The 25,093-nt window shown below is 37.2% G+C and overlaps 1 protein-coding gene and 1 long non-coding RNA gene across 3 annotated transcripts in view; one reads left to right on the top strand and one right to left on the bottom strand.

The window, feature by feature from the left end:
* LOC129280631 (protein FAM91A1-like) overlaps positions 1 to 10,418 on the top strand; it is a 36,084-nt gene extending 25,666 nt beyond the window's left edge. For both annotated transcript variants that reach the window (XM_064111742.1, XM_064111741.1), the window contains 4 exons: positions 189 to 258; positions 1,326 to 1,651; positions 3,243 to 3,464; positions 4,122 to 10,418. In XM_064111742.1, the coding sequence (XP_063967812.1) occupies positions 189 to 258; positions 1,326 to 1,651; positions 3,243 to 3,464; positions 4,122 to 4,271 (768 nt within the window). In that variant the 3' untranslated portion in view covers positions 4,272 to 10,418. The remainder of the gene's footprint in view (positions 1 to 188; positions 259 to 1,325; positions 1,652 to 3,242; positions 3,465 to 4,121) is intronic.
* A 1,640-nt stretch (positions 10,419 to 12,058) lies between these two features.
* Positions 12,059 to 19,688, bottom strand: LOC129279818 (uncharacterized). Its single transcript, XR_010296175.1, has 5 exons — positions 19,467 to 19,688; positions 17,622 to 17,722; positions 14,757 to 15,215; positions 13,429 to 14,176; positions 12,059 to 13,032 (listed from the first exon to the last, which is right to left on the bottom strand). It is a non-coding gene; the product is annotated as an uncharacterized LOC129279818 (long non-coding RNA).
* Between the last annotated feature and the right edge of the window lie 5,405 nt (positions 19,689 to 25,093).

Genomic DNA, 25,093 nt, shown 5'->3' with positions numbered 1-25,093 from the left:
GTTTTGAGATGCCTCACATCATGTCTTGCTAGAATATTCACCAGGGAGTGGAAAATGTATGCAGGCAGAAAATGGAACCTGATGACCTGGGTAACATTAATATGTAATTGAACATGTTCTAAGCACCTTAAAAACTGGTTTATTATTTTTTATTACTGTTGTTTATTTATTGAAATTGTAATTTGCAGGCGCATGGTTGGCTCAGTGATGGGGAGACAGTATGCGTACCATTTCCTTTGGATGAAAGCTCAAGAATAGGTATGTGTATATTTTGTGTGACCCCTGGTGGTTCATGAAACCGCAATAGGGATACACTGGCCTTTTAATATTAACAAAGTTGAGGAGGCATCGTGGTCTAGTGATTACAACTCGTCTGTCAATCAGATGGATGTGGGTTGGAATACCAGCCATGGCATGTTTTACTCTAGTAAGAAATTTACCCACATTTTGCGGCACACAACCCAGGTGAGGTGAATGGCTACCCAGCAGAAGTATTTCCTTCAAATGCACTGAGTGCTGGAAGGCTACTTGAGCTAAAGCTGGGGTAATAATAATAATAACAATGCGCCTCAGAATAGATTATTTCTAGATAGATGGCGCAATATAAATGCCTATTATTAGTATTATTGATCCAGTGAACAATAAGTGAAGTCTTAAAATTAAATTGAATAGTTATGCAAATTATACTCGTCAGTAAGTAGATTACTAGAAATTATGGTCAAAAGGTACATGTCCCATAGTAACAGTTGTAATTAATTGAAGGAGGTAACCAAGGGTGTTCCAATGGTTTTGAAGGTACTTGTCAAATCAAAAATCACAAAATTTATCAAAAAATAACATTTTATTTTGTCCTACAGATCGTAACTGCCTTGGGGCATACATATACATATAATCTGATAATGAATTGAAGTATTGGCATGCACTTCTAGGGGATGTATTACAAAACAAAACTTAAACTTTGCTTTAAGGAAGGTACACATTGCAATATTAAGGAAATTTCTGGTAGCTGAAAATTGAGTTTGTAAGTAAATTGTGTAAATATGCCAACAAAAATAAGGACACAGGAACACATTTTATGATATACCATTGAGAATAGCTTCATCAATGACAGAATGCCTCGTACATATATTTTGTGCCAAGTTCTGAGTGTTTACTCATTTTCTACTATAATGATGCCGTGTAAAATATTCATTTATGTACAGATATCAACACTTTCTTGTTCTTTTTGGTAGGATGACTGCGTTAGGAGGGAAACTGGACATGTAGCAGTGCATTTCGTGTTATTGACTGCCCTTTTACTTCTCTTCCCCTTTGCCTGTTTGCAGGTTACTTAACAAGGAGTTCCATGCACACTCACAGAACAGTCAAGAAGCTTGAGGAGGAGCTGGACCTCACCCACTCCTGTGGCTACATCACCCTCCTCAAATCAGGCTGTCTGTCATCTCCGCAGCATCCTCCGCCAAGCAGCCAAGATGGCAAGGACGGTCCCGACGATGACGAGGATGCTCAGAGTCGGCTGACTGCATCGCAGCTCAGCGAGGCGGCCGACGATGAGGAAGGTCTAGGGGAGGCAGCGGATGGTGCAGAGAGCAAGAGCCTGGATGTCGAGAAGGCTAAAGATTCAATGCAGCTACTGCTAGGATCAAGACAGGTATGCCCATGGGTTGATTTGATCTTCCAAACTGTCCTGGTCCTTAAACACAAGGACCATAATACAAAAAATAGCTGGATTTACCATTTAGAGCGGTTTTTCCAGAGGATACAAAGTACACGTTATTACCGCAGCTTTAGCTCGAACTGCCACTTTTTTTTCATCGCCAATGCATTCAAAGAATTGACCCTGTCAAGCACCCATTCACCACATTTGGGTTGAGTGCAGCACAATTTATTACTGGGATTCAAGATTCAAACCCCCAATGCACTGTTTGAAAGATGAGAATCATGACAGTGCCTATGGATTTTGCTTGGTTAAACACTCTGCCAAATCCCGAACCAGTCTCGCTTTCAGATGCCTACAAATTCTTTATGAATACCATGGATATTAGACAATTATCTTTATCCAGTACCTGTACATGTACGTATAAGTTTTTGTAGGCTTCTTTAGACAAACAACTGTTGCAATTGGCTGGAGATAAAGTCCTCTCGGACTATCAATCTACTCAGGCTGCAATCTCAACAGTCTCCATCTTAAGAAGTGTACTTCAACATATTACACTGTCCATGGAATTCTTTATGAGGAAACAACTGAATTTTCTTGATCTACTCTCCTCTTTCCATGGACGTCTTATCGTTAGCAAGGAGAATAGATTGGCCTATGTTATCTAATTATAATTGATTATAAGGTGACTCTGTCTAGATCAATTCTCAAAACCACAGATCTGTTTACTTAGGCAACATTTGACTTGGAATATGTAAGAAAAGACTGAAATATCTGAGTCAGGCAGTTATTTTACTGATCGAAGGTAGGCTTAGCCCTAAATAGACTGGGATATTTCGACCCCTAAGAAGACGGACGGGGGGGGGGGGGCTGAATCAGTTCCCCCCTTATGATCCTAGCCGTCGATCGCGTGTTTGGAACGAAAATTGGCATGCGTGTTACCCATGGCATAATCTACAAAACTATATAATCAATTTCTGCAAAAAAATCTCATTGCTAATTGATTATGCTGATTTATGCGTACAATAGAAAATTTGCTCTAATTAACTAAATAATGCTCCTTAAATGCTAATTTTTGTTCACAGACTCTTTAAAGGAACCTGATCGAATGTACTCAAATTTCAACATCACATTTATTTTCTTATGAATTATATTTTTTCTACATTTCTTATGTATTCTTTTGTTTGTCAACTTTTTGTTTTTTATTGTTTTTTCAATGGAAATTGTTGGAAACTTTATTTTGACCATGAACAAGATGAAATCAATTCATTTTAAGCAGTAAAAAAAAATAAAAAAATGATGCATTTACGAATTTGGGCTTAGAACACTATTTGCATTGGATTTGTACTAATTCACGTTTTTGAGTCATTTTGGGTCTACATGCACTATGAATGTTTCATAATTTCAGAACCGCGTACCTGGGGGTCGCAATTTTGGTCTCAAAGCGCGAGACTTGAAAGTTAAGTCACCCAGCCCGGCGGATTTATCGCAAAAATGTCGAAGGGGTGCTGAATCAGCCCCCCCCCCCAGTCTACTTAGGGTTAATGCAGAGTCTCTACTTTATTATGGTTATTTCATTTTGAAGGTACCAGACGAAAGGGAGAGGATCAACTCCGAAGAGCTGGAATCAAACTGGGTGCTCTTGGACCTTAGCTTTGGGGTCCCTCTCTTTGATGAGGTGGTCAATCAGGAAGTTTGCCAGAGGATAGCTGAAAAGCGCCTGTGCCAGAAGAAGAGCTTGGAGTGCTTACTTCATTCAAGTCGGAAGCTGTCACTCCAGCTGCTCAATTTTATTGCAAGGCAACAGGTGAGAAATAATAGGGAGACTCTTTGAGAAAAATAATTTTCAATTATAATAAGAAAAAACTGATGTAACTTATAAAGCACCAAATACACTCTGTAGAGAGCTCAAGGTGCATCGAGGTTGTTTAGTTTACTAATGTCAGTGATGATGAACAGGATTTGTATGAATAGCCTCTATTTAAAAAAAAAACATTCAAAGGTTTAATTTCCCCCCCCAAAAGGACAATGGTCTGATTTGTCTTAATGAACTTTGATGATTCTCAACTAATGGTTTCCTTAGTTGATTTTCATTGGATTAATCACAACTCTGTGTAAGACCACTCATACATGTACAGTGTACTTCATAATCATTTGGCTTTCCATAGTTGTTATTAATCAGATGCATCACAACTCACAATTAAGAGGAGGCGCGAGCGGGGGTTTCGGATTCCGGTGAACCGGGTTTCATTTCTACTTGATGCGCTAGTGCCCTTTGGTAAGGCATTAATCCTCATTACTAGGTCCCTCGGAGAGCCGTCGGTCCTCTGGTTGCTTGCTTGCAAGCATTCATGCTTTCTTAGCAATCGGGTACAATATATTCACCACCACCACCGAAAACCCCCTTTAAGAAAGTTCCCTGATAAGAATCTTCTGTTTCCTTTCTACCTTCTCCCTGTCACAGGACTTACCCGTGGTGCCAGACTTGCCGGCCGATGCTGCCATGATGCCCTCATCGACCCAGCGCAGCCAGTCACCGACCCTTCCCTACCCCACAAGGAATCTTGTATTCCAGGACGGCAAGCTAGGCGTCTGGGACCCCACAGCTAGGTGAACGCCTACCCTTCTAGTGCTGTAGCTTATTAGACAAACCGTACATGTGGTCCTCAATACACAAAGCTTTGCAATTGATCGTGTAACTGTTTTTGTACCTCTGGCTGCTGTAGGTTCATGCCAGAAGCATTTTGATATGTATTTGGGTCGTCAATATGTCTATCCCATTTTCTTTCTCAAAATAATTAAAAAGCCTTGAGGAACCATCTCCAAGCTCTATCCACATTTGCTTACAGTACAGAGGATGATCTGGGGCCCCCGTAACACAAAAATTAGTGATTAATTGCAAAATGGAATGGCCTATCAAGACTTAAGTTGCATGCACATTTTTGCTCATTGGACTGACTAGGAACCAATCAGAATTGCTCTTTCAAATCAGCGATTAATTGCTAACATTTGTGTTAAGGGGCCCAGGTTTGTTTATTTGGGTAACAAGGTCAAAGGGCAAAGGCCTCAAAGTCTATCATATTCCAGAGAATATACAATAACTGGAGAAAAAACCCTGTAAAGGATCAAATTCAGACCTTGGTTATTCTGTTTGAGATCGACGATGGTCTGATTGCGATTTTTATCTTCAGGAGCAAAATACTGCTCTACTCTATGACTGATCCAGAAGATCATGTTTTATTCCATATTCCAGGGAAGTGTCTCTTCAAAATTTCTGTCTGACAGGTTGTTGGATCTGACAAATCTTCTTGATTTTGATAGGTTAAAAAAACACTTTTACTACGGCAACTGTCAGATTAAACGTCTGAGGTCCTTTCATGAGATGCTTCTCTGGCGTTTGTAGAGGCATGCAGGACTTCAAAATCATGTTCAGAAAACATCTCTCCTACAACTGTTTTGTGGCCAGCTTTGTGAACAGCCCTGCTAAGTGAGTGTTCTCGGGACTGCTTTGACTTTTAAGCTACAGCACTAAACCTTATCTAATCTTGTGATCAACATGGCATTACCATGTCATCTCAACTGAGGAATTTGGTGCAATGAAAAAGTGTAATTGGTTATGATTTAGATTGTATTTCTGAAGACTGATATGACAGGTGTTCCATTATATCAGGTGTTCCATTTTTATATAGAAACTGCACTGTGGAGCTTGTGATTTGTAATATAATGGCATCTACATTATACTGAAAGAAGGATGTCTGAAGTAATGTAAAAGTTCTTTGAGAGCACATACAGACATTGTGTCATGTAATGTATTACATACCTGTACAAGGTAAGTGTATGTATTCCCTTGATATGTACAAGACCTGGGCCCCGTAACACAAAGGTTAGCGATTAACCGCTAAATAAAATAGCCTATCATGATCATCGTTGCATGAGCATTTGGCTCACTAGACTGACTGGGAACCAATCAGAATAGTTCTTTCAAAGTAACAATTAATCGCTAACCTTCTGTTACGGGGCCCTGTTTATTGTTGATAATAGAGCGCTAATCATGACATCATCAAATCTGTAAATACATGTACATTTCAAAAATATTTGTAACCATTATAGCATTTATCACTTATTACTAGACCAATCTGCTGCACAAAAAATTCCCATTTTTTTCTGAGATCCACAGTAAGTCTGTGAGAGAGAGATACATGTAACTGTGATACTGTGTGCAATACATGTGTTCATGTAAGGGATGTAGTCGAGGCTGGTCCTTCTCCCGTAGACGTTGTACAAGTGACTTGGGCCAAGGCCGGCAAAATGTTGACTTGTGGCCAACCTTGACTACATCCCTGCTTCATGCTCTCAAATGTTATTGTACAACGCCTACTTAGCTTGTTGTACGCGAGCAAATGGGAGGCTTAATGTCAAACATTCGTACCGTTGCACACAAGACGTACCGTCCAAAATGTACCATTGCACGGCTTTAGGAGGTGACGTTACAATACGATTTAATTCATTGCGCTCAGTAAAAATGAAGGTGCAATACGTGTATAAGCCTGCTGGCCAAATGCGTAATGCTGCCCAAGGTCATGTGCGCTTGTGGGATTTTGCTTTTCGCTTTCTTTTTTTATTTTTGCTCCCTTTTCATAGATTACTGCAGGGAAAAACTCTTGTTTTTATTTGCTAAATTCTGAGGTGTTGTACAACACAAATAGTGAATATTCTTATTTGTGCAATGGTGCGAGATTTCGCATTTGGTGAAAGAAAGAGACGCTCTATTCAACTCGGCTAATGCCTCGTTGAATAGAGCATCTTTCTTTCACCTCATGCGAAATCTCGCACCATCGCACTCATGCCTATTCGCTATTTGTTTACCATTCAATGGGGGATACTTTTTAAATGGTTTACCCCCTTTGTATTTATCTTACCTTTATTTTCGTAGTTTTAATGAATGAACTATTATAGGTCTATACTTAAGTTATAAGAGACCTGGGGGCATTATCTACTTTTCATCCACACCCCCCCCCTCAAAACAAAACAAACATTGCTGTGAAATCTTGCAGACTTCGGTGATCTCATTTTTGATGGCCGGGTGCGTGTTTCATAAAGATGTTCATAAATTACGAGTGAGTTTACTCATGACTGGTGACCCTTTCTTAAAAACTAAATCAACGCCAATGGAAATTTGATGTGTATCGCTTACCACAAGAAAGGATCACCGGTCATCCGTAAAGTCGCTCGTAACTTACGAACAGCTTTATAAAACACACACCTGGTACCTGATTCTTATGAGCTGTATGCCCCGTTTCATTTGCTCCTACTGATTATTGGACCAAAATTGCACAAAGATCTGATTCTATGTACAGTTTCAATACAATGAGTGCTTTTAGCCAAAGTTCGTCACTGAATCATCGTTCTTGCTTTGAAACCAATAATCCTGTTTATGGCTTCCAAAGTATTGCAAAGATCAAAATGTCTGAAAACACACAGTAAAAATGAATTAAAGGGGAAGGGATATGCCTCATTTTCTTGAACTATTTGTAAATTTTGCTAGAAATAAATTGTCATAATTTGATTGAGCCCTTTGGAGCAGATTTCATTACAATATACATATGAAACAAACTTTCTGTAGTTCCCAACGTTAGGTAACGTGGTCTTTGTCACCAACAGGTTTAAGACCCTAAATATTATTGAATGAAATCACTGAGGGAAGATTGACCATTCCTACATGTATTTGTACCTGTACATGTATGCAGTGACAAGCATGCAGATTTCTGTTAAATCGGGCAATCCATGACCAAGTTCCAAAGGGGCCAAACAACTCTTATGTACATAAACGTACCGGGTAATTCCGATGAACGATGGATACAATTAACAGAGGAAGCATACAATTGCTAGAACAGAAATAGACAAAGGTAGATTTTGGGAAGATGTGATGAAGAATACTGCAAAAGAAATACACCTTCTAAAGGCTTTTATTGAGCAAGAAATCGTACGACGAAATTGAAATATGATAGAAGTAAAACGTGCTATGACTTGTCAATGTCTTAAGGATTTTGACATCAGAAAGCAGTGATCACCAGCATTTTCTGATCTAAATGTACATGTATGTATCTTTTATCCGCATAATATGCAGTAAATCCATCTACACACATAGTTTCTTTCTTTTAGGCCTTGATTTATGTTGCTTACAATCTGGGGCCTGTAACACAAAGCTTATCAATCATGGTAGAACATTCATTTTGCAATTGATTGATTGATGTCTACAATGCACGATTAATCCCGAAAATCGAGCATACAATTAATTGCTATCTATTGTTTTACGGGACCCTGATGTAAAAATTGAGTTTCTTTTATCGGTCAGTTTTTGCTTTTATTTTTAAGTTTGTACCCCATTAAGTATTGTGCTGCAGGTCAAGTGTATGAAAATATAGTGCGTAGAATCAGTGACCAAATGTGTAAAATGGACATTCTTGAATGAAAACTTATAGACAAGGTGTGATGTTGTGATCTACATTGATATTGTAAATATTGTATGATACTGACTGCAGTACTTTGCTTTTAATTTCTGGTGTTTTACTTTCATCTACAGTAATGAGATGCATTGATCTTGCCATATGATTGCTTCAGTAAGTCTTGACATGTCATTCAATAGTGCATTCTGCTAAATAAATTCTGCTAAGATAAATTTATGGCTGCTCTAAACTAGTCACCGTCGCATCTGCACCCGACCACAGCGTCATGGAACTTTCGTTCTGTTGCCGTGTACCTGTGATGATGATGATGAAGTTGCACCCTTATTGTGACATCGATCCTTTGGGTTAATCTTGAGAGATCGGTCGAGTACTATGTATTCAAACCCATGAATTAATCACAGTGTTTTTTTATCAAAGTTATTACACAGAGTGATTACAAACCTCACTTTTCTAAGGGCCGTTTAATAGTGTGTAGCCCAGGTTAAAGAGAAGATTTTGTGATTCATGTGCTGGCTTATTATTCTACCACTCATATCCTACAATTGTGCCGTGACCAGTAGATTTCATAAAGAAAACGATTCTAGGGGAATTATTCTGCAGGCACAGACCTTTCGTTTTTGTAATTTGCATAGTGCATAATACAGAGTCTAAAGTATTGAGACTAGATTCAATGTGTACTGCAGCTGCCTCTACCACTGACAAAGAGTTTGGCGTCTAGCCTTCACTCTAGACATGGTGTAATTGGTTAAATTGTCAAAATCGAGTCTGTGCTTGAAGACTAACAGATAGTTTTAAGGCCCTCTTTTAACAATAGCTTTATTTTTTCCCTATTATGAGCCCGTAAAATACCTGTCATAGATTTTATTAATGCATGTTTCATGTCCAAAAGGGATGAATAGATACACGTATTGTGTCCCATATTTTTCTACCCATTCCATGCCTGTTGAGTGTGTGTATTTTAAAAGGCAATATCTTGGGGACCCAATTTATTATTTTAGCCTCTCAAATTGTAAATTGTTGCTGATTTACATGTATATTTAATTTTTAGACCACATCTTTGGTACAAATTGTGTTTTCCATGTATGATATGATATTTCATGTCATGTGTTAATGAGTTCAAACTTTCAAATGGATATCCTTTATAGGTACATAAATCTATATATGGACTTTTAAGTTAACAAGAGGCCTTGCACATACATCTTGTGTTACAAAGAAAGAACACGCAATTAAATTTGAAGTTATAGAGGTGTGACAATAGAAAATTTGACTTCTCTGAATGCATGTGGTTGTTCAAAATCATTCAAATTCATTACTTGTTCACAAATTTGCTAGTTGTTTGCAATGTCAACCTTTGCATGATTGCCACATCCCAAACCGAGTTTTAAAGTATTGCCATGTTAGCCACTCATTGTCATTGCTTCCAACCATCAAACTTTTGTAAAATACAGCAGTAAATTTGTCTTTTTTAATATAGAAACATACGAGTTATGAAAATGTTATTTATTATTCTTCCTGTTTGACAAAAAAAATGTAAAATAAGACAAATTCGTATTTTGAAGATCATATACAGACTCCACAGAATATCTGCCTCATTGACTGGAAGGGGTTGTCGATCTCATTATGTATAGAATGAATGAATTATTTGGAAATATATTTGTTGCATGACTTATACACACTTTGAAATGACCAATAAGAAATAACTAAATTGAAAGAAAATGTTATGAAGAGATGTATTGATACAACTGTATGCACAAGGTCAGAACCTTGTCAGAATATCCCATTTTCTAACAAAGTATACATAGTGATGATAAATTTTCATTGTTTGAACAGTGGACAATGCTAAATCTTTTTTTTTTTAACAATGTGATATGTCAATACTGTGTCTAGTCAGTATAGCAATTCAACTGATGAAAATACAGCCAAAAGAATTGTTTGCCAGCAGTATTAAACCAACTCACAGTATATTTATGTTTGCTTGCTTTGAAAGATATTAAAAATACAAAAGCAAGCAATGAATGATTCCTAAATAGGTGTAAATTAGTTTATTAAAATGTACAGAAGAATTCGCGAGTATATCTGGCAAATGACTTAAATGTACATTCGCTTTGTCTATGGATTTCTAACATAATGCTTGATATACATGTACGATCTGTAATTCGGTTTATTTCTAGACTAGTATCGTCTGTGTATATTGTACATGTATGTAACTATATATATATTATATGATAAATTCGGATCTGATATATAATTTGTTCCGGAAATAAAATACATATACTGCAGTTAGCTACAAGAAATGTGCTCTCTACATTTGTTTTTCTTGTTGTATAGTTCGTCCCAGACAAGGGGACCCATGTTTAGAGATAGATCACAATCATTAATTCAAACTTGATTCTAATAGACTACCTCTTCTTTATTTGAGAGCTAATTCCTTGTCAAATCAAGAAAGATTTTAGCTCATGAATGTAAAAGAAAAGCAAAAAATAGTTTCAAATGATTGGTTTAGTTTATAAACCTTTTATGCTGAAACACAGTGAAATAAATATTAAAGACAAAAAACGCGACAGTGTCATCCATTTTCTTGCCCCATGTCTTCAAATCTTGACAAATTATTTGGCAAAACCTGATTTAGACATTTGATTTTGAAGTGCTCTTGCTCAACAATCATGGTGATCATTTTGTGGAAACCAAATATGACATAAAAGAAGAAAGGGAAACAAATATTGATATGCATATTGAGGTGAATTGAATATCGTGAATAATTTGCCTTTGCTAGAGAAGATAATTCAGACACCCATTGATTTTTTTTTCTTGGATACAATGTAGACCTATATCATATCTGAGGTGACAGATCCCTAAACCTCAATATTTTGGGGTTTTGTCTGTGTTTAATGTACATTTAGATCATAGATCAAAGTAATGCTTTTTTCTTGATCATCCATATCTCAGAATAAACCCACTATAAAAAAACCGCCATAGGGAAGGCTCTCCCATTGGACAGACAATATGTGTATGCCATTGTGTAGATTGTGTGTGTAGATCTCCTGAAGATTTACAGCATAAATGAGAACTGGAAAAATAAATTTCTGATATGATTTCATCTGCAACTCCCAATCTTTATGTTATTGATTCCCAAGTAAAAAGTTCTTGTGACATTGACAGCCCATAGTTGAACTTGGCTTTGTTTTGATTTTATTTGTTTTCTTCTGTTCATTCTATCCACATCTCATCAATTCTTTTTTTTTCACTCTTTTTTACCTTCTCTCTCTGACGGTATCACTTTCTAACTCTGTCTCCTCACTATCTGCGCGTCAGTCTGTCATCTTCTCTATGCCTTTCTATGACTCTTTTTGCGTCTGTCCCCTCGCTGTTCTCTGTGTGTCTATCTTTATGTGTATCTCCCTCCCCCTCTCTCTCTCCCACTGTCTGTCTACGTATTTCTGTCTGGTAAATTGCCATTTCGTCTACTGCCAACCGGTCCACTCACCACATGGTCTACTCTCATTTAGTGTTACGCCATTCTGTCCATCAACACTTCGTCTAACTACCATTTAGTCCAATATCTGGTCCGATCATCACTTTGTCTAATCACCAGTTTGTATTTGACCATTTCGTCTCATAACAAGTTGGTCTATTCCCATTTCATTTACATTCAATTTGCACAATTAACACTTAGTCCAATTAGACCAAATGGTATGACTATTGGACCAACTGGTTATTATACTAAATTGTGAGTGGACGAATTGGCAATTAGGCCATGTGAATAGTGGACGAACTGATGATGGTAGACCAAATGATAGTAACCGACTTGGCAATTGGATGAATTGTAATTAGACGAATTTGAAATAAACCGTCTGTGTTTATATCTGCCTCTGCTCATTCTTTCGCTTCGTCTCAATACACGATATGTGTTCTAATTCATTTCGAGACGTACCACTGATCCACAAAAGAGACTTTAATACATAAGAATATATCCACTTCGTATATACAAGTACATGCCTTTAAAAAAAACTTATCATACAATCTACAATATTCTCAGCAAATTACACATCAATATGCACCGTCATGAATATCAAGAATTAACATAACTTAATTTTTTATTGCCATTTGATTAGATTGGTATTCACTGAAACATTTGCCCCTCTATTACTGTTGGGATTCATTTTGGAGTCATTCCTGACTATATATAAAAGCTCAATTATGTTCATCCAAAGGTTAAATCTTCTCTACAGCGATTTTTAGATTCAATCGATATGTTTATCGATGGGGGTATTGTGAAATTGGGCTCTATATTACCCCCACACACACAAACACACTCTCACAAACAGGCACACTCACATGGCTCTTGGTTCAGCCAAAACAACTCATATTATAACTACTAACATGACACATAAAGGTTGATAAGCAAAGTATTTGAGTTTTCTTGATTACGTATACAATGGCAATTCTGATCCACTTCATCTAGCTAATCGGAAAGAAAAAGTATATTACTTCGTAACAATAAAATGTAATTCCGTACACCATATACAAATCTATGAAACATGAGAAAATTATGACATATATACATGTAGCTTATACAGCGTGTATATTTTGAGCATTTCGGGTTCTTTACGGAATATATTTTATTGTTTTATTGTCATCTTTGGATGGGAGCGATGTGTGTATTTTGGTAAAACCAACCCGGAAACAAACACATGTACAGCCAGATGTCAACATTAAAATATGTTTTATAGGACATGGGTGAAGCTTTCTCGTGTAAATACTATAAACTGGAAACGCCGTAGTTAAATGTTATGATACACTTGAAACCAATGTACAGCGTACATGTAATCGAACTTGAATTTTGTTGAAGATTACAACGGTTACACTTCGTAATTCCGAAGGTTCGTAATTCCGAAACACGTAAATTGCCTATACCTCGATGTTCGTTAATCCGAAAACGTAAAAGGGTTCGTTAATCCGAACATTTGTGGCGTTATTCCGAAGGTTCGTTATTCCGAAGGTTCGATAATCCGAAAACGAAATAAGATTCGATGTTCCGAAGGTTCGTTAATCCGAAAACGAAATAAGGTTCGTTGTTCCGAAGGTTCGTTAGTCCGAAAACGAAATCAGGTTCGTTAATCATTTCGTTTTCGGACTAACGAACCTTCGGAAATACGAACCTCATTTCGTTTTCGGATTAACGAACCTTCGGAATTACGAACCTCGTTTCGTTTATGGACTAACGAACCTTCGGAATTACGAACCTCCGGAAATACGAACCTTCGGAATAACGAACCTTCGGAATATCCGAACCTTCGGAAAAACGAAGCTTCGAATGTATGCGGATTACAACAAGGCGTGAATGTTATAGGTTGGAAACGCAGATAAGCAATATACATTCCTGTTTCAGAAGATTGAATCAATATCAAAATCCATTTAAGTGAACCCGCTGCAAAATCAAAGCTCTATGATCATATCGCCAGTGGAGATTAAAGCTTTTATCAGAACATCAATCCCCTTTAGATTGGTAAAATGGCCCGTACCAAGGCATGAATATATTTTTTCTACCCATCTGAATGATTGTATGCACACTTTTGTTGAATTATGTGAAAATTTTCAGTAAAAAATGTAGGTTTTCAAAATATCGGAAGATGGAGCAACTGCCCCCTACCCCTTGCGTGCATGGAGACTTCACTCAAAAATACTGGTCAAAGTATCCAATCTGTACGTCCATTGTGTCTGACCAACAGAGAAAAATGTTAAAATCAACCAATTTTTAAGGTTAGAATCTACCACAATTCTGGCTGATAACGAGCATTGTTATCGGGCGGACACAGTTTGCCAACAGAATGTTTTTAATTTGTTAACAATTTTCGGCATTACTCCTATTTGTTTAAAATCAGTATGCTCGATCTGTACTGAAAATCATAAGATCAGTATGCTCGATCTGTAATGAAAATCATAAGATCATAAGTCAGAAAAAATTGGAACCAGTGGGATTCGAACCTGCCATCTACTGCTTGTTTTTACTTAATTTGACCATTCCTTTAAGAGTGTAGGCGGAAAGGCCCATCTTAAAGGGATGGTCCGGGCTGAAAGTATGTATAGCTTAATAAAAAGAGTAGAATTCACTGAGCAAAATGCCGAAAATTTCATCAAAATCGGATAACAAATAATAAAGGTATTGAAGTTTAAAGTTTAGCAATATTTTGTGAAAACAGTCGTCGTGAATATTCATTAGGTGGGCTGATGATGTCACATCTCCACTTGTTCTTTTGTATTTTATTATATGAAATTAGGTTTATTCAAATTTTTTCCTCCAAGAACTAGAAAAATTGGATTGACAACTGATTTAGTGCATTAGATATTTATTGCTGCAACTCAATTCATTATAAGGGAGACATATTATTCACACAAGTATGAAATATTGAAAAAATTATGATTTTATGTAATAACATAAGAAAACGGAAAGTGGAGATGTGACATCATCAGCCCACCAAATGAATATTCATGACGACTGTTTTCACAAAATATTGCTCAACTTTAAACTTCAATAACTTTATTATTTGTGTTCCGATTTTGATGAAATTTTCGGCATTTTGCTCAGTGAATTCTACTCTATGTATTAAGATATAAATATTTTCAGCCCGGACCATCCCTTTAAGTACGCTAATATTCTATTGCCGTTATCATTGATAACATTATAATCAAAGCAGTACCGCTTGTCTTTTTTTCGCTACTTATTTTTTAAATTTACCAAGGTGCAGAAAAAAAAACATTCTAACAATTTTAGAAGGAGTAGCTTGCCAATGTCCTGGAAGTACAACTTGCGCTTTAAGGCACACGGTCGCTGGGCCCGTTCCTTCACGTTTTATTTGACCATGGACCCTACCACATGATTTGACAAAGTTTTATTGCATGTATTGTATATTTACAGTTTAAAAGAGTTGTTTGTTTTTAGAAACGCGTGTTCTCGACGTAGTCAAGTTCCTCTGGGTTTTCAATGTCATCATCCTCGTTTTCATCGTCGTCGTCATCCTGACTGGTGTAGACATATAACATGAAGAAGATCAAACATAGAGGTATGATGATGAGGGCAAGGGCGTCCTTATCTGTAGGTAAAGAAAGACACGGAGAGAGTTAAGATCAGTCACAATTTTTGTGTTCAAGTTTATTTATTCAAAACCAAAAACATCACATCATAATCAAAATAGATATACATACAATGTAAATGAGTACATAAACATACATCAATTAGATTATAGCATAGACGAATTGGTTTTAGGACCCCTTTAAAAGCAAAGCTTGTGAGTAGGGCCCTGGAATACTTATGATTATTAACATACAACATAGGATATACTAATCTACAAGATACAAAAAGAGAGACAAAAAAATATATATAAGGTTAAGATGCTAAAAATAAAATGGAAAACTATATTACAAACACACATATATATACACACACACACACCCACACACAACCACATTCACCCACATATGCACATACTAAACATAAATTCTGAGTAGGTCATCAACTTAAATGCAAATACATCAACTTAAAATACATATTGAAGGAAAAATAATCATAATCTGTCAAGAAAGTAAGTTTTGGATAATCTTTTGATCATGAAAAGAGTTTTACTATTTTTTATATCAACAGGTAAATTGTTCCACTCTTTAATACATGATATATGAAAGGAGGTCAGGGTGACATTTGCTCTCGCAAATGGCTGACGAATAAGATCTTTTTGACGTGTATTATAATTATGTATTTGTGAATTCTGAAGAAATAGATTTTTTAGGGTCCATTCTTGGGGCATTGATTGTAGTTTGAACATGAACAATGCACAATTGAACGACACAAGTTCACTAAGAGGTAGCATTTTCATACGAAGAAATAACGGAGTACTTGGATGTCTATAATTAGAATTTGTTATAAGTCGTATTGCCCTTTTTTGCAATACTCTCAATTTATCAAGATAAGACTTGAAAGTGTTTCCCCAGGCAACATTACAATATGACAAATAAGGTAGAACAATACTATTGTATATTGTTATCAATATCATTTCAGGTAAAATTGATTTTAACCTATAAATAACACCCACACTGCGAGACACCTTTGTGCAGACAGCATCTAGATGATTTTTCCAGGATAGGTGCTCATCGATATATAACCCAAGAAACAGAATATTTGCACTTGGTTCAACATCATGACCCCCTATATGAAGACAAGTTATACGCCCTGGAAGCTTTTTACCCTTGGAGCGGAAAATTATGCACTTGGTTTTTTGAATGTTCAACAATAGCTTATTGCAACAAAACCATGAATACAGCTTCTTAATTTCTTGATTTGCAACCAGTAACAAATTTTCTACTGACTTATCAGATAGCATCAGACTGGTATCATCAGCAAACAGGGAGTATGAGAATAATGTTGATGAATGTATTATATCGTTTATATAGATCAGAAACAACAGGGGGCCAAGAACAGAACCCTGAGGTACACCATAGTTAATCGTAGCATGTTTGGATCTAGATCTATCTATCATAACAAATTGTGTCCTATCACACAAATAGCTTCGGAACCATGACAATGCTACACCACGAATTCCATAGTGTTCAAGTTTCTTGAGAAGGATATCATGGTCAATGGTATCAAATGCCTTTGACAGATCTAAAAATATCCCCAGACAATATTTGTTTTCATCAATAGCCTTTATGATATTACTCAATAAGTTAAAAACACCCATTTGTGTGGAGAAGTTTCTACGAAATCCGCACTGCAGAGCCTCGTAATAGCCGAGCACAATTATTATTTAAAAAAAATGAAGAACATGAGTCGATCCCTTTTTAATCACATTATACGCATAATGTTTGCAATGTTTTCATCAAAACTCGGGTTTTCATCAAAACTCAGGAGTGAAGACGGACAGTCAACCTGCCCGAAACGTCAAGTCTCTCTACTACTCATCACCTCTACTCGCCGACTCAAGCCAGCATCTCCTCACTAGCTCTACTACTCAAGCTGTTCTCAACTCATCAATCTTTCCTGGTTCACAGTCCTTTTCAGGACTACTTTCAAGAAAGAATACTCTACTCTCAAATCTCCACTTTCTCGCCTATCCATTTCTTCTCTTCTTCTATCCACTGTTTCTATAACACTTCACATGGTGTACCGTAAAATCACATCAGCGATTGTACATACCACCATGCAAACCTTCAAACAACATCTATCTTAGAGATATTGGGCATAGGCTACTATAAAAAAATCCCGGCAGAAAATACAGGCATGGAGCACCTGTCAAAATAAAGCAAAACATTTTTATTATATAGGGACGTTCTCATTGAAAAAAAAAAGCAGTCCGAAGTTTAAGTGTATTCTTTTCTTATTGCCACAAAGCAAAATAATAGGTTTTAGCTAAGGCCCCATACTACACACCCACATCGGCACGCACCCTCAGACACGCACATGCACACTCATACTCAAAATATTAGAGTGATAAAAAAAAGTTACATACTGATGTTTTCTAGTGGTTCAGCCGAGACGAAACCTGGAACGATTGTCACCAAAAGTGAAAGAACTGTCATCCAAAACTTCATGATGAAGGCCTATTGAATTCTAAAATGATAATCAGAAATGGGCTGATATGATAACAGATAACTGTCAACGAGGGATGGGTAAGTGACAAAAGGGGGCGAGTAATATCCTCACGTTATCTACAAGGTATGACATGCAGCAAAACGATAAATCATACTATAATGAGTGCTTCCGCTTTTAAACTTAACGCTTGAAGGACCAGTCCATCCCAACAAAAAGTTAATTTGAATAAAAAGATAAAAATCCAACAAGCATAACACTGAAAATTTCATCAAAATCGGATGTAAAATAAGAAAGTTATGACATTTTAAAGTTTCGCTTAATTTCACAAAACAGTTATATGCACATCCTGGTCGGTATGCAAATGAGGAGACTGATGACGTCATCCACTCACTATTTTTTTTGTATTACATGAAATATGAAATATTCAAATTTTCTCCCCATTCTAAAGTGAAACAACGATTAATTCCTCTCCGAACATGTGGAATTAGTATTGTTTGATACTATATGGTTCAGTCAAGTTGGTCCTAATTGCAAAATCTTTAAAAAAAAATGAAATATTGTATAATTCAAACAATAAAAAACCAAAAGAAATAGTGAGTAAGGACTAAGGGTCATCATCGACTGTCTCATTTGCATGTCACTGTATTGTGCATATCACTGTTTGTTTAAAATGTTATAACTTGCTTATTTTACATCCGATTTTGATGAAATTTTCAGCATTGTACTAATATGATTTTTCTCTATTTATTCACATCAACATATTTCTGGGGTGGACTTGACCTTTGAATTATTTGATATTTCAGAAATATTTTGAGAATTTTCGGCCTGCTTTGACTTTTCTAGGATTTTTTTCTTGTGGAGAAGCCGTGATGTAGTGGTTCTGACTCTTGCCTTGTAAACAGAGGGTCGTGTGTTCGAATCCCACCGCCGCCCAAGGCGTTAATCCACACTTTGCCACCGTCTCGACTCAGGTGCTAAATGGGTACCCGCGTAGGATGTGAAAGTCACAGGGAAAGTCATGGTAGCTTGTCCAGTACATGTGTGCGCCGGCCTCACCGGCGATTGACTGGAATACTCCCCAGTGAGTGGAAGATGTGCATACATTGTGTGCGGAAATGACTGATTGAATCCGATGACCGGGGTAATAACATATATGTAAAGCGCTTAGACACGTCGTTCCGATGTATTAAAGCGCTATAAAAGCGTATTATTATTAGTAGTAGTATAGTAGTAGTTTATGAGCTTGAACAACGTTTTCCCTTTGACTCAAACATGTGAGCGTATAAAAAGGGCATTTGGTCGATGCATCTTTTTCATAGAATAAAAATCCTGGAAGTTTTCGTTTTCTTGAATTATACTTGAAAATATATCTGGTTTATAATTAAGATAACTGAAGGCATATAGTCCAATTGGAAAGTTGATCTCATGTATTTTTAAAGTATAGGCCTACTTTCCGCATTTCACTCGGTATTTTGAGGCACGAGACGGACAATGGAGCCACTCTGAATAATATTACCAAATCATAGGCCTATACTAGGCGCCTGTAATCCAAGCTATACTGGGAAAGTTACAGATTGATGCAGAGGTTCGAGGTTCAAGCCTTATTAGCTGGTCACATCAAGATGACGGGGACGTTCCAAGACGGCCTGCATGAAAATAATCATATCTGACTGAAACATGTACATGTTTGCTAAAACCCAATCACACACATAGACCATACAGATTTCCAATTGTTTCTTGAAGATATGTTTATGAAACTTACCCCTTTTCCAATATTAGAAATGCAGTAGCGTAATCCTCTACTCTGGATACCAAATGAACAAGTATACACTCCTCCGATTTATTGCGTATTTACAAAGGCCTGATTGTCATCATAATTTGCATGAACCTGTAAGGTTTAGGTGGGGTTCAAGCGTCCTAGCAAACTGAGGCCATTTTAAATACCATTTCAAGAACACACTGGACGAATTCGCTATTGAAAAGCTACGCCCACTATTCGTGGTATAGAAAAAGTAACGAATGACAAATGCAACGGTTCGTTGCTTCTCTTCAAAAGAGAGGTTTAAACATAAAAGCAGACGAATAAATGCTCTAGCTGTTCGTCAACAACAAGCTTTACATGTAAATTATCTTTCGTACGATCCCACGATTTAAGGTTTCCACTTTGGCAAGTTGGAGTTGCGAGTCATGCGCGAGCTGCGCGAGCTCTAACTTGCCTTAACTCGCACAAGCTCTTTTCTGGAATTTGCTTGAGTGACAAAAGACTCAACATCGAGTTCACTACGCTTGCTGTACGAGTGAACCGAGCGCGAAACGAGTCAGACCGAGCTTAGTATGAGTTGCAGTGACCTTTATACGACTTAAAGCGAGCTATGAACGAGTTATCAAGATTTTGTTACGAGTGATAAGAGTTTCATACGACCAAGGTAAAGAAAATGCACATTTTGGGCACTCAAAGATGGATGCCGGCGGCGGCATCAACACCAAATCTTAACCGAAGGAATTAAGTTTTTGAAATGACAACCCATAAAACGTATATGGACCTAGTTCATGAAACTTGACCGTAAGGTTAATCAAGTATTACTTAACATCCTGCCTGAGTTTCAGGTCACAAGACCAAGGTCAAAGGTCATTTAGGGTCAATGAACTTAGACCATGTTGGGGGAATCAACATCAAAATCTTAACCCAAGGTTGAGTTTTTAAAATGTCATCATAACTTAGAAAATATATGAACTCAGTTCATGAAACTTGAACATAAGGTGATTAAAGTATTACTGAACATCCTGCTTGAGTTTCACGTCACATGACCAAGGTCAAGGGTCATTTAAGGTCAATGGACTTTGGGCAATTGGGGGTATTTGTTGAATGCCATTATAACTTTGAAAGTTTATGAATCTGATTCATAAAACTTGGACATAAGAGTAATCAAGTATCACTGAACATCTCATTCGAGTTTCAAAAGTTGTGCAAAATGACACAATATTGAAAGTCACTGGTCTTTTTTCCGTGGTGATGAGTGAGTTTCTCAGCGGTTTCTTTTAATTGTTTTCATGCACCTTAACATGGAACACACCTCTGCACAAGGAAACACATAACAAAAAAACAAAAAAAACATCACTACATAAACCACAACAAAACATTAAAAAATGAAGCAGGGGCTTGATTTGAATGGATTTTCATCTCTATTGACACAGACAAAAGAATCATGTTCTGTATTAACCCTTTATGACTATTTCTGCTCGTTTTGCAGCTTTCCAATTCAGACTTCATCCAACACTTTGAATCCTGCTCTTTTCGTGATGGCATGATCATAACAAGCATTGCATCACCGTAAAGAGAATTAAATGATCTTTTAAATGATGTCAAATATGCATTGTGTAAAATTGGGAGTTGGGAGAATTAATGGCCAAACTCAGATTTTCAAATTTTTTGAGGGGTTTATATATGGCAAAAATATAGATCCATGGAAATTAATCATTCGGCTGGCATGTCAATGAGCACTCGCAACGCACTCTGAATAAACTCATACGAAACTCGCTGTAACTCGGGGTGCTCGATCTAAAATCGCTCTTATCTCGTGGGCACCTCCACTTGACTCGTAAAACGATCGCAATGCTCGTATCTCGCTCTTGAAAAACTTGGAACGCACTCGCGTATACTCAGATGTGGCGAGTTATTACGAGTTATGACGAGTTTATCTTGAGCTTCTTACGAGTTATTAAAAAAAAAATTAAAAATCCATATTTTATTGTTCGAAATAGACATGAAATGAAATACTCCGAAAATTTGCTTTGCCCAATTGATCGTGGGCCCGGCAGCCGCTGTGCAGCGCCAGATCGACGAGGCTCTATCCCTTTAATCGTTGAACGCCAAACAGGGTAGCAGCAACTCCCATCTTTTAACGTCTTTTGGTCTGACGCGGCCGGGGTTTGAACCCCCGACCTCCCGGTTTTGAGACGGACGCTCTACCAACTGAGCCAACACACCGGTATTGCAAGTACTGCGAGTATATGACGAGTTTAGGTGAGTTCAACACGAGTTACAGTGAGATAGCAAAATTTTTGAACATGTACAAAAATTTTGAAACTGCTCACGACTTCAAGGAGAGTTGTCCCGAGCTTGAAAGAGCTCCGCCGAGCCATGCCGAGTTGTCGCGAGTTATCCCGAGTTTCATGGTGAGCTTTATGCGAGTAATCGCCGCGAGTGCCCCATTTTGGCAACTCTCCATAACTCGCCATTACTCGCGATGTTAACTCGCCAAAGTGGAAACCTTGCTTTATTAGAGAGCATGTTTGGGATTCAGTGCAGGTGTGAATGCAGTTGGAAAACACTCCGTCCATCGGAAAGGACGCAAATGTTGATCCCGTGTACAGGAGAGTCACAACCTATGCACGTTAAAACCAATACACTATTCGTCAAAGAGTAGGGTGATCACCCGGTGTATTGCACCTGCCGGTCCCGGCAAAATTCAGGTCAAGTATATCTTGACGTTCATATGCCATAATAATCAATATAATGATTGTGGGCACAAGATATTTACAAATCGTATTGATCTACATGTACAGATTTCTGTAGCAGATCGACGGGTGGAGGGGGGAGGGGTAGGTGTTTAATCCCCATTGGGCCCATGCTGAAAGCGGGGGAAGACGATTTTTTTAACCTGCACCAAGTGTCCCGACCAGCCCTTAGAGTAACTAAATAATCATTCAAAGATAGAAATAAACAAAATAATGAAGGCATTTATCGTGGCTAAATAAAAATCAGTTTCATAACTGAAAAAATTGAGAAATTTCTCCCTTGACGAGGCACTTACGCTTAGCAGTCAAATTAGTGCATCTACGAGTACGATCCATGCCACCTTGAAACTTATATTTTGGTAAACCCTTTCATTTTTTTTAGTAATACTATATTTTTCATTGTCCAAGCAGTGCGTTAAAGTAGGGGCAGCGATCCGTGGGCAGGGGCAAGGGGAAAATGCTCCTTGCTTTCAGGTGTTCAGTGTCCTTTTCATCTTTAAAAAGGCCCCGTTTTATGTGCTAAAGGGATGTTCCAGGCTAGAGATATTTCTATCTAATAAATAGATAGTAAAATTCACACAGAAAAATGCTGAAAATTTGATCAAAATCGGATAACATATAACGGATTTATTGAATTTTAAAGATTTGCATTATTCCGGCCGGGGAAACAGTTCTAGACATGTCTTTCTGAATATTGATTTATAGGTTGGCTGATAATGTCATATCCCCACTAGTTCTTTTGTATTTTATTACATGAAATTAGGTTTATTCCAATTTTTTCTACCAAGATCTAAAGCAATTGGATTGGAAACGGATTAAGTTCATTAGTTATTTATTGCCGCAACCTATTTCATCCTAATGGAGACACATCATTTACACAAGTATGAAAAAATGAAACAGTTATGATTTCATGTAATAACATAAGAAAAGGGAAAGTGGGGATGTGACATCATCAGCCCAGCTAATGAATATTCATGACGATGTGCATGTCCTTGTTTTCACAAAATATTGATAAACTTTTAAATTAAATAACTCTGGTATTTGTTATCCGATTTTGATACAATTTTCAGCATTTTGCTTTATGAATTTTACTCTATTTATTTAGATTTAAATATTTTCTACCCGGACCATCCCTTTTATGAGTTTTATTTACCATTCATCAGATAAGTTGCCATTCTTAAAAGCTGCACTCTTTTCATTCCCAATTATGGTTTTAACAATCCCTGAAATGGTGTCATATTTTTATCATAGGTCTGCGAGATACAGACACCGCTCAATCATTCATTTCCAATATATCAAACATGTCAAAGGGCTGCTCTAGGCTGAAAATAAACTGATTTGCACAAATAAAATCAGAAAACAGAGCTGTGACAATTTCATAATACGAGTGACAATAAAGTTATGATCTTTTAAAGGGCCACTCCAGGCTGAACATTATATGAATTGAACTAAATGAATAACTAAATTTAAAAAAAAGGAAAGTGGGGACATGACATAATCCAGCCTATTATCAGGAAAACTATATCCCCTGGATAACCACCCCCAGGACAACTACCCTCCAGGAAAGTCACCCCCACGCCCCAGGACAACTACCCCCAGGAAACCCCTAGGACAATTACCCCCCCCCCCCGGGCAACTACCCTCTAGGACAACCCCCCATAATAACTACTCCGTAGAACAATTGCCCCAGGGCAAGTACCCCCAGAAAAATTAACTGGGGGCCGTGACAATCAATGACCCCCAGAAGTACCTTCGATCAATCCATTCTCGGGGGAAATCAAATAGGCCTACAACCACTTTCTAAACAGAAGCTGGGACCATGGAGAGAGAGAATGAGGGGGGGGGGGGCTTGGAAGCAGCCCTGCCCCCAACTTAATGGAGAGTGGTAAACTTAATTCAGATAAAGATAAATGTATTTAACAAAATATATATAAGTTATACATGGAAAAATACCCCCAAAATCACAATATTAAATATAAAATAAATGAATTAAAATGAAAATAAAAAATGCATGAATATCAAGTTCAAAAATGATTTCATTTCCAGATATAATATCAATATAATTATGAAAATAATGTTGATGATAAAAGCAATCATAAATAACAAAATGTCACCGAGCCTCATATCATCGTTATCATCTGCGTCACTTAGCATGCTTAGGATAACATAAAAATGAGAACTACAAAAAGATAAAGAATAAGAGGAGGAAGTTGTCCTTCGGGTGGTTATTAGGGGTAATTGTCCTGGAAGGTAGTTGTCTGTCAGTCCTAAGATTTTAGTTGTTTGTGGCATTTTTCCGGATGATATTTGTCTGGCGGTGGGAGTAGTTGTCCTGACGGATCCATCAGCCAAGCTAATGAATATTTATGAGAGCGTACATAAATTATCAAATTGAATTTATCTAATTTCACAATTTAAATTTAAAAAAAATTGTACAAACCAGCATGTGAAGAGCTCACTTGCAAAAGGGGTTAGGTCCATTTTTCATCAAATTTGATTTCTTTTGCCTCAATGTATAGATTTGTTAGTAGCTCTATTAAATGATACCAAAGAAAAGTTGAAATTCCCATTAAAAAGTGATATAAAATGGCAAAGAAAAATCACCTTTTTTCAAAAGGGGTTAGGTCCATTTCAGTTTAGTTGCAAAAGGGGTTAGGTCCACACAGATTTTTTTTTGGAAAATGATATTTACAAAAATATCAAGACAGGTGAATTTCTTTTAATACCTAATTTTATGTTCTCATGGTAAGGTATCGCTTAAGAATATTGCAATATGGGAGAATAAAAAAAATGATTTTCTTGGAGTGGACCTAATCCCTTTTGCAAACAAACTATTCTAAAGAGCTCATTTGTCAAAAGGGGTTAGGTCCA

Source organism: Lytechinus pictus, chromosome 17, assembly GCF_037042905.1.
Source record: "Lytechinus pictus isolate F3 Inbred chromosome 17, Lp3.0, whole genome shotgun sequence".
Classification (NCBI taxonomy): domain Eukaryota; kingdom Metazoa; phylum Echinodermata; class Echinoidea; order Temnopleuroida; family Toxopneustidae; genus Lytechinus; species Lytechinus pictus.
This window is presented reverse-complemented; position numbering and strand designations above follow the sequence as displayed.